Genomic DNA, 10,165 nt, shown 5'->3' on the forward strand with positions numbered 1-10,165 from the left:
ATCATTAGTAAACTGCTTTTAGAAGGGATATCTATTTGAGTGGGGCATCTTACTTTTTTTTAGTATAGACTTATAATAGGACAGATAGTTGAAATATATTTAGTCAGGTGTGGTTGAAAAATAATTAGCACTGTGCTGCTCTCTTGGTGCAACCAATTGCCACTATCAATCCTCCTTCTCTGCCCCAGATATTTATTGCCCTGTGTTACCTGTCTCCAATTCCTTCCAAAGCATGGGAATTTGAATTGTGGGAAGCGTGGTGGAATGAAACTTTCGTCCCTCTTATCTCTTATTATGGAACCAAGTACATGATTTGTTAGATTTAAGCCAGGTACAAACCAGGGATCCCAACGCTAAACTTCAGTCCTTTCAGAGTTAAACTAAACTTTGGAAAAATCCTCCTGGGCACATAGATGGAAGAGATGACTATGTGAAGTCCTTTGGTTTAGTATGTAGAAACCTGACCATTATATTTCTTGTGCTTCTTGCAATTGGTGAAATACCAGTGATTTGCACACACATTTCTATTTTAGTCACCAGGTAAAAGAGTGGGAAGGGCTGTCCTTCTTACCTTCCTCACTACTTGCTTCAACATTCTTGGGCAAAGTACTTGTGCTCCAGTAGGCCACATATGTTGTTGCAGACTTCCATTTATACAGTTGTACTAATATTCTACTGCACCATGTGGGAAGTGAATTGTCACAACGCAGCATTCCCAAAGTGAAAGAGAGAAATAGAGTCTGTTAGAAGGAGGAGACTGTTCAGGAGACCCATAGGAGAGTTATAGAAAGAGATGACAGAGACAGGGGGAGGTTTCCACAACGGTGGGTATGATTTTTGTGAACGTATGTTCATGCAATATCTAAATTTAAAAATGACTGGATAATTATTTGTTAAGCTGCAGAAAGGAAAATATATTTATCCATATGAATTGCTATCTTGGGGACTGTTCTGTCCCATTTCAGTTGAATATTTACGGTGCTCACATTTAGCATGGTAGTATGCTATTTCTTTGCAAATACTGATACAGAGCATTCGCAGAATCTCAATTAGGCAACCTTTCCCCCCTTGTCTGCTTCCCAAAGAAACATCATACAACCTGAGGAATTTCATGAAACAAATTATTTATGTAGCTTAATTGTGTTCATATACCAGCTGTTCCTGTAGGAAACCTTTTAGCACCCCCTGTTGTTTGGAGTTGCTTTAATTCTTGATGTATTCTCTGTGTGCATTGCACATGCACGTTCCCTGGAAAAGATGCTACGTGCAGTACCTTCAGTATGCTGCCTTGATAGATTTGTCGACACAGAAAAGTTCAGTGTGCAGTTTGGCCCATCTCTCTCTCTCTAGGGATACTGTCTTACTGCCAATCAATTTTTCATGCTAAAGGCATCTCTTTCTGGAAAAGTGGTGAATTTATTTAGAATACCTTTTAGCTTTATTACCCTTTATAGCGTGTTGAAAATAGTGTTGGGTGCTTTCATCCATATTGTTCACATTGAACTGTACTTAAAGCTACAGTTAGGAATTTAAAAAGGTGTGTTTTAATCCTCTCTCTACAGTTTGCATTAAAATTATCATTATAGGGTAAGATCTAGGAAGACGCATCTAATGGAGAATATTAATTAGAACAATAACTTTCTTTTATAGCACTTTCTGTCAGGGGATACACCTGGCATGCCCTGCAGTCACTCGCATTGTTCTGATTTGAGACTAATGCCCCTTCCGCCCATAAGAAGGAGGGGGGGTTGCAGGCAGGTAACACGAGCCCTGCACGTGCACAGGGGATGGGGTCATCCCCTGGCACAGATTGGCTGAGCCCTGGGCGCGGTGCCCAGGCCGCCGGCCAATTGGCGCGGCGGCTTTGGGCGTGCCTGCTGCACTTAAGCAGGACGCTCCCAGGGCTCAGCCTCTTGCTTCCTGCTCCCTTCGTCGCGTTTTCTCACCATCTCCTGGGATCAAGCTCACTCGCCGGATCAAGCCGTCGGAATTCGCCGGATCAAGCCTTCACTCCTTGCTGAAATCCCTGCCTCAGCGAAGCGGCGCTCGCACTCTCGGCTCTCCCAGCGGAAGAGCGCTCCGGATCGAGCCAGGGGAACGAACGCGCCGATTGGGCTGCCCTCCGGCTTCCGGCTTTGGCCGGCGCTGCCTTCCCGGCTTGCTGTAGGATCGCTGAATCACTAAAGGCGTTTTTAAACGCCACATCTTCTTGCGCAGGGGCTCCTGCCTTGATTTGCGGGCAAGGGGATCCGGCAGGCTCTCCGGAGCTCCCCGTTGCGTGCTCTCCACCCAGCAGCTGCTCGGCCGACCGCCGCACAGCTGTTTCTCCCGCTGCGATCGGGCTCCCTGCCGACTTCCGGCTTGCCCACGTGATCGCTTTTGCTTCATCCAGCTGATTCGAGCGGCGTTTTTAAACGCCTCCAAACCTTTACCTTCTCTTTACCTTCTCTTTGTGCGGTTAGGCATTGGATCTTCGGGTAGGTTGGAAAGGTGGGGGGGGGGAGGACTGGCCATCACCTCCCCCCAAAGGGCTGAAGGGTACTTCGATAAAGGAGTTCGGTGGGGCGTGACCACTGTCCGGAGGCGTGGAAGGTGAGGGCCCCAGGCACGCCCCAGGCCGGTGATCGCAGGGTGAGTTCCTAGCTGATGTGCAGCAGCAGGGGCTCATCCATCGTGGTTAACCCTTCCCGGACTGCCAGCACTACGTACTGGAGTCTGATATAGTCGGCTGATCCAATGCCTAAGCCAATACCGCTCAACATCCGTAACCAATAAAGTTGTGGCCATTTATTTCCCATTTGAACCTTACTTATGGTGTCCTGTGTCTTATTTCACCGGGGGAGGGATCGGGTCCTTGACATGCAACAATCCTTAATGTCCCAACTACTCATTCAAATCTAACCCAGTCATCCTTGCCTTTTAATCGTCACTGGAATCATCTTGTGGTAGCCTTAGGTTACTAAAAATTTATTACTCATCTTTCTGAAGAGCAGTGAAAATGAAAAATTGAGACAATTTCATGGTTTGGAATCCCCCTTGGGATGTAACAGAACCTATTGTAGGAAAGCCACTCTCACATTATGAAGAGAATATCTGTGGTCCGCATTGTGGGAGTAGAAGAATATCTGCAATATGTTTTACGTTGCTTCACCTTAGCACATGCTCAGCACACATATGGAACATACATCATGCTCAGATAACATTGTATACCACCTTCCATTTCAGGGAAATGTCTCCTCTTCTTCCAATTCTTTCATTAACTAACTCCTGGTTTGTACTGAGATTCTTGATTATATTTATTGCTATATTTCAAGGAGAAATGAGTTCAAGGTTGTCTCCAATGCTAGCCCTGCTCAGAGTAGGCCCAATGAAGTTAATTTACATGACTAAATTAGGTTCATTAATTTCAATAGATCTATTTTGAGTAGAACTTCAATTCTGCATTGAAATGAATGCTGAAAGGATTATAACTAGTCCTGGAAAACACAGCACGAGTTACCAACGCCTAGCAACTTACTGTGAGAGCTCAGGTTTTCTCAGCTGGAAATTGTGGCATATCCTTAGCCTCATGTATAATGTTATGTTATTTCAGGCCTTTTTAGCAGGATTATAATAAAGATATTGATACCAACATTTCTGGTTAGATGAAGAATGTTGGTATCATCAAAATATTATTTGTTCAATCTCATGCACTCTTATGAGTATCATGTTTGTTCTAATTTCAGGTATCTGCAAATACAGAAGATTCTTCAATGAGTGGCTATCTATACAGATCAAAGGGCAGCAAAAAACCGTGGAAACACCTGTGGTTTGTGATAAAAAATAAGGTGCTCTACACATATGCTGCTAGTGAGGTGAGAAATCAGATCTCACAAGTTAATGTAGAACATTGCATGGTTGAATGAGTGGGATGCTGGGAGTGGAGTCTGAAGGCCTGCTCAGACACGGGGGATTTCAGGAAATCACTGGCAATAGTGGCTGGTGTGATGGGGCAGAGCTGCCCTCCCGACACTGGTGGCGCTATAGCTTGCTTGGGTGGAGGCAGAGTCGGGATTCTGTAGACATACTGGTCAGAGCACTGGATTGGTTCTGCTACTGTATCCACTGTTTCCTCCTGCTCTCTGATTAAATAGACAAAATGAGATACAAATGGTGTTGAAATCCCATAAGGAAACCTTAAGATCCATCCAATGGGTCTGGTGCTGCCTTGATATTGCACGAAACACTTTTTTGTATGCTATTGACACCTCAGATTATTTTGCAAATGGTTACAGTAGTTTTCTTTGTAAAATTAGGATGTGGCTGCATTGGAGAGCCAGCCTTTATTGGGATTTACAGTTGCTGAAGTCAAAGATGAACACTCGGAATCTAAACTTTTCCATTTGCTGCACAAGAATACTTTATTTTATATATTCAAAGCGGATGACCCCCATTCAACACAAAAGTAAGTGAGCATTTTTTTGAAAAAAATAATGCTAATTAAAAAGTCTCATGATTATTTTCAAAGTTTTATTAGGGAATTTATACAGTTTTGTAGAAGTATATACACATATGATTGGCCTGTCCATTTCAGTCAGAAGAGGTTCCTCAAGTTCAGTTGCAAAGCCTCTGCCCTCCTTCTCACAAACTGCAGAAAATTAGGGAAAGGATTAAAATAGCCCCTTCCTTCCACTAAGCTTTTGTCAAAAAGAACAAGCAGAAACTTGCCGCCTCTGCAAAGTGCAGAAGAATGGGAGAGAAAACTACATATTTCTCCCTAGATCCATACATTGGATATCAGCAAGCTGTAAGCTGGTTCAAGACTGCATACTGTTCAAAATACAGTATACATTCATTGTAATCTCATGGTGCTTTGCAGTTTTTATTCATGATTTTGAAAGCTGTTCAATAGTTTCTGGATATACCGGTACTTTATAAATATTGTGACAAATGGAGTTGAAAGTTTTCAATTATACAAGCTCTGGAAACCATTCTGTTTGCTCAAAATATATTAAATGCTTTTCCTTTTCAAACAGGTGGATAGAAGCTTTTCAAGAAGCCACAATATTGTAGCATGCTTGCTTTGTTACTTAAAGGAAATAAAGTCCGATGACAAGGTCAATACTATGGTTCTGTTTATTGAGGAGTCATCAGATTTTACAAACATCAACCTAAACAAAGCTGGATTGTTCACTGGCGTAACGTCTTTGTTCAGGAGTAATAATTTTTAAAGAAATGTGTATACATGTCTTTTTTGTCATACAAAAAGTGTTATTTATTAAAAACTTTGTCACTGTTTTACTTAATGGTCACAATCATTTCTGAGATTCACATTGAATTCCAAAGTGTCATTGACCTTAGGGAATATTTTTTTTGTTGAAAAGTTGTAGCAGGCGGTGGTTGCTCCTTGGTTTGTCATGGGCACAATTTCAGGCTTCCTGTTCATTTTGCTTTTGGAAAGTTTAAGGAGCAAGGCCTTTCAGCAGGCTCTCAGGCCTCTCCTTATGCTTATTTTTTAATCTGTGATCATTTGACTGAAATGCTGTCCAGTCTTTCTCAGTGCGAGGTCGATTAATAGTTTCTGAGCCCTTTTTAAGATTACATATAGAAAGATTCATGAACATGTAACACTTCCATATGTGCACTTAAATTAAATTACTTCCATCGATCATATACTGTTCTCAGCTGACTCCAGAATAGCACAATGAAACGATGAGTCTGTGTATTCAGTTTCACTTCAAAGAGGGCATGTTAATATCCACTTGCAAAAGTCGCCTGTTAATTCCCCCCGCCCTTGTTTTTAAAGGAAAACTGAAAGGATTATTATTCTACCTGCCCGTGCAACATTACACCACAGATGGTATCAAATCATAAATACCAAAGTGATTTTAAAATTAATATTTATTGTATTTTCCTGAAGTGTGAATTAGATCATTCAAGCAGGAAAAACCTTGTTTTCAGCATGATAACTTTTCCCTGATACATACATGCTTCCCCACAGAAACAAAAGAAGGTCACATACATACATACTGTAGAATATGATAGCTAAGGGCTTAACAGGGGATTTTTAAATTTTCTGTACTGTTTTAACACAAGCTGAAACTGGAATTCTAGTATCAAGAATGCACAATATTTTGGGGGAATAACATTGACAAGGAATGTCATTCATTCTAGTTTTCATTCACAATTTGATCTGCTGGACACGTCAAAAATTCTTTCTATTGTATTTTTATATTAGCAAACTGTTACTTAAAATGAAAGCACTCAATTAGTAATTGTATATTTATTTAATATTTGAAAAATGTGTGTATATAATAATAATAATGGAAACTAGTACTACTACAATGTAGGACAAGTCAGGGAAATAGTATTTAGAACATTAGGAAGGTGGGTAATTATGCAATTCTTGTATCTACGCTGAAAATATCCTGGTGGACATTTCAGAATAGGATACTTTGGTGTTCACCAAGTTGCTTGTTCACATCAATGTTCTTAATTATTTTTATAACGTGGAAAAAGAGGAAAAATATCTGTTGAGTTTTTTGTTTGCTTCTAGTACAAGGGTGGTTGCATCAAAAGCATCACTAATAGAAAAATTGCCTTGCTGCCAAAGAGGAGCATATTGTCCCAAAGATTTTGCTTTATCTTTGGGAATGTGTATTTTCTATTTTTAAATATATTGGCTGGCCTATGTGGGAGAAAAAAACCCAACTCATTTCATTTGAGTAGGTGTCTGTTTTCAATGGGGGGAAAATTCAAAGCCCTTGGAACAGAGGAACTACTTTCATAATAAAATGGTTTCTTAACTGAGGAGCTATTCTGTATAGTCCAGCTTCTCCCAGCTGGTGCCTTTGAGCTGTTGTTGGACTACAGCTTCCATGATCCTTGGCCATGCTGGCTGGGACTAATGGAAATTGGGAATCTAGCAACATCTGGAGTGCACTGATTGAAGAAGGCTAGTACACTCTGCTCCCGCCCCACAGTCACACTTTGTCTTGGACCATGTACAGAGTGTGCTATACACAACATTTTTTGCCCAACAGTGAACCCCAAGGTGATTGCGTAAGAGTTCTTAATAAGCAGGAAGAATGATAGCAAAATACCAAGGAGCTTGCCTAGTATAGGAGTTTTGCCTAAAGCAGAAGTGGGAAGCCACTTTCAGTTCAAGGGATGGAATTCCAAAATGGCGAACTTTCTGCAGGTCATATTGACAGCTGGGTGGGGCCACCCACATGCCAATTACATGGCATATCACATCAGTTGATATGAAATACTGAGAACACACTTTAAAGTAGTATTCTTCAACCTTGGGCCCCCCAGATGTTGTTGGACTACAATACCCATAACCTCCAACCATTGGCTAGGCTAAGCTTGCTGGTGAGGATGGGAGTTGTAGTCCAACAGCACCCAAGGTTGAATAATACTGCTCTAAAGCTTGAATGTACTCCCAGTTCCTCCTTCACAGCCATGCCCTGAATTTTGACCCTCTTTCTGAAAAAGGCACTGTGTTCAAAAAGCACTGAAGTCAAGTGTGACTACAAAGGAAGAATTGGGAGCACACTCGGGAGACTTGAGGCTGTTAGGAGTCGTAGCCCCAAAACAGCTGGACGGCAGAGGCTGCTCCTGAGTATTTGAAAAGAAATGTAAGACAGCAAATACCACTACCATTATGAACCAAAGTAACAAGCAATATGCGGTTACAATCTAGGCAGCCCTTTTAGCCTTGTGTGAGGGTGCTGGGCCTTTTCACTCTTCCCATGCTCTTAATAGAAGCATCTTGGTGCTGAATCTGGAAACATTTTGAAGTATAGTTCATAGATGGCTTGGTCAGTAGAGCTGCCATTAGCGGAAAGGGAGAAATGATTTCAAAAGATGTGCTGTGCAAAATGATGTTACAAGATGACCTCCTGGGTTCTGATTTATTTAATTACCACTGCTGCGGTCTGGTTTAGAGGGAGTTGATGTAATTATAGTGATTTACTCCTTGTCTAGTAGATGCTATAGAATAGAGCAAGCAATATTGTTTCCAATTAAGTGCCTGCAAAAAAGGAACGTGGTATGTTTATGTAATCCCTTAACAATTTAGGTAAGAAATATGCTTCACAGGCTTCAGTGATCTCAAGTGTAGAAGTGTCACAGAATGTAAGAGGCACTGACAGTTTTGTTTCAACTGCTGTTCTATAATTTTTCAAGTGCTCTTGTAGATTGTACTGTCTGACAATAACTGAATGAACAGAACCTTTAATGTTGCAAATTAAAACAACTGAAAGAAATCAGAAAGACGTAGTTATGTTTTTATCAAAATAAATTTGAAGTGTCTCCCCGGCCCAGTGGCAAACGAGTAAAAGCAGAGTCTCCTGAATATAATAAACACTGTGTGTGTATTGATAAAATATTCCACTTACCTGCTTGCCCAAAATATTCTGGCCACTGTTAGATTTACCTAATACAAAATTTGGATTTGGCAGCCATATGGTTGACAATGTTTCTCTGCCCCCTGTGCACTTCTTTCTGAAGAAACCTAGCTTGGGTCCTGTAATGAGATGCCTGCAAATCAGTCAGTTATGGAGTTTGTGTGTATTTTAAAATAAAACAGAGATGTGCTAGACGTTATACCTGGGCATATTTCTGGCAGTTTCTACTCCACTGTCAGCCCCCCAGGATGCTTGCTGCTCTGTTTAGCAGCCATTCACTTAGAGGAGCCTTGTAAAATAAGTAATTTATAAATAAAATGTTGTAATTTTTGTTGTATATTGATTTTAATTACTGTACACTTGTCTTCATTATTTGTTTTGTAAGCCACCAAGGAAGTATTTATTGATGGGTGGCAATATAAATTTAATAAATAAATAAAATAAGACCATACTAGTCTACAAAATGTTTTATTAGTCTTCCAGGGCTAGGCAAAAGAGGGACAGAGTTTTGCATTTCTATGTTGGCCATGGAGGGGTTGTCCCTCTTTTGGCAACCCACCTGGTTGCTAAGTTGGACAAAGAAGGACAAAGCGATCCATCCCTCCTCAATCAGCCTGACGCTCACACACCTCAATGCAATTCCTTGTCTATCACTTAAATACAAGGCTATGCTATAGCGCAGGCATGTCCAGCTCCCAAGAGACTGCAATCTACTCCCAGTATAAAAAACTGGCAGTGATCTACCCATTGTCATTGGAGGGAGGAGGAGCGTGCGTGGGGTGGGTGGATTGCCCAGAGTTTTTGAGCTTTTTTAAAGAGGTGTTTTTCTGAAGGCATACTACTGACTGAGACAAGTGACCTGCTCAAGTTCATAAGCAAGTCAACAGAGCTCCCAGATGTATTTTTCAATTAAATCATGAATGACAATGGCCAAGTCTTATCTTCTGAAGGAAAGGGGGCATTTTTTACTCCCAGATAACTCTGTACAAGATTGCAGTCTTGCTCACCATCACCTAAGCTTCCCAAAGCACACTGAAGCTGAGGAGCTGAGGGACTACATCTACATCAACTGTAAACTGCACACCCATCCTTGGCTCACCTGCTTCCCAAGCAACAGTACTACTTGATTGTTTACTCACATCTAGATCTCCAGAGGTCCCAAGCAGATTCAGTTTTTACAGTGACTCATTAAGGGGCAAGAAACTGTTATAAGAATTCTCAGGTCTCAAATATAAATTAAATGTTCATAAATGTACAAGGCAAACACATACATAAGTATATAAACCATGTGTCTGAAATAGTACAGGAGAGCAAACCTGAAGCCATTTTGACTCTCCCAATGACCTCAAATATTCCTCTGCAGTAAGGGAGGCAAATGGGGAAAGCCTTTCCATTGTCTTTCCTGTCTTAAGGCCGCATTTGTGTATGAATAGGGTGAGCCTGTGACCTGGATTCAGGAACTAAAGTACAATGGTACCTCGGGTTACATACGCCTCGGGTTACATACTCCGCTAACCCAGAAATAACACTTCAGGTTAAGAACTTTGCTTCAGGATAAGAACAGAAATCGTGCTCTGGCAGCGCAGTGGCAGCGGGAGGTCCCATTAGCTAAAGTGGTGCTTCAGGTTAAGAACAGTTTCAGGTTAAGAACAGGGCTCCAGAATGAATTAAGTATGTAACCAGAAGTACCACTGTATTAGCCATCACAAAAGACTGGCCACACTGCCCAGGTGATGCAATCAGTGACCATTATCAAGTATCCTGGCAAACAG

The 10,165-nt window shown here is 41.3% G+C and overlaps 1 protein-coding gene across 1 annotated transcript in view; it reads left to right on the forward strand.

Annotated features, from left to right (window-relative positions):
* Nucleotides 1-5,285, forward strand: part of FGD6 (FYVE, RhoGEF and PH domain containing 6) — a 54,856-nt gene extending 49,571 nt beyond the window's left edge. Inside the window, exons 19-21 of the mRNA XM_033161387.1 lie at nucleotides 3,726-3,854; nucleotides 4,296-4,444; nucleotides 5,016-5,285. Of these exons, the coding sequence (XP_033017278.1) occupies nucleotides 3,726-3,854; nucleotides 4,296-4,444; nucleotides 5,016-5,052 (315 nt within the window). The 3' untranslated portion in view covers nucleotides 5,053-5,285. The remainder of the gene's footprint in view (nucleotides 1-3,725; nucleotides 3,855-4,295; nucleotides 4,445-5,015) is intronic.
* The last annotated feature ends 4,880 nt before the right edge of the window (nucleotides 5,286-10,165 follow it).

This window comes from Lacerta agilis, chromosome 10 (assembly GCF_009819535.1).
Source record: "Lacerta agilis isolate rLacAgi1 chromosome 10, rLacAgi1.pri, whole genome shotgun sequence".
In the NCBI taxonomy this organism is placed as follows: Eukaryota; Metazoa; Chordata; class Lepidosauria; order Squamata; family Lacertidae; genus Lacerta; species Lacerta agilis.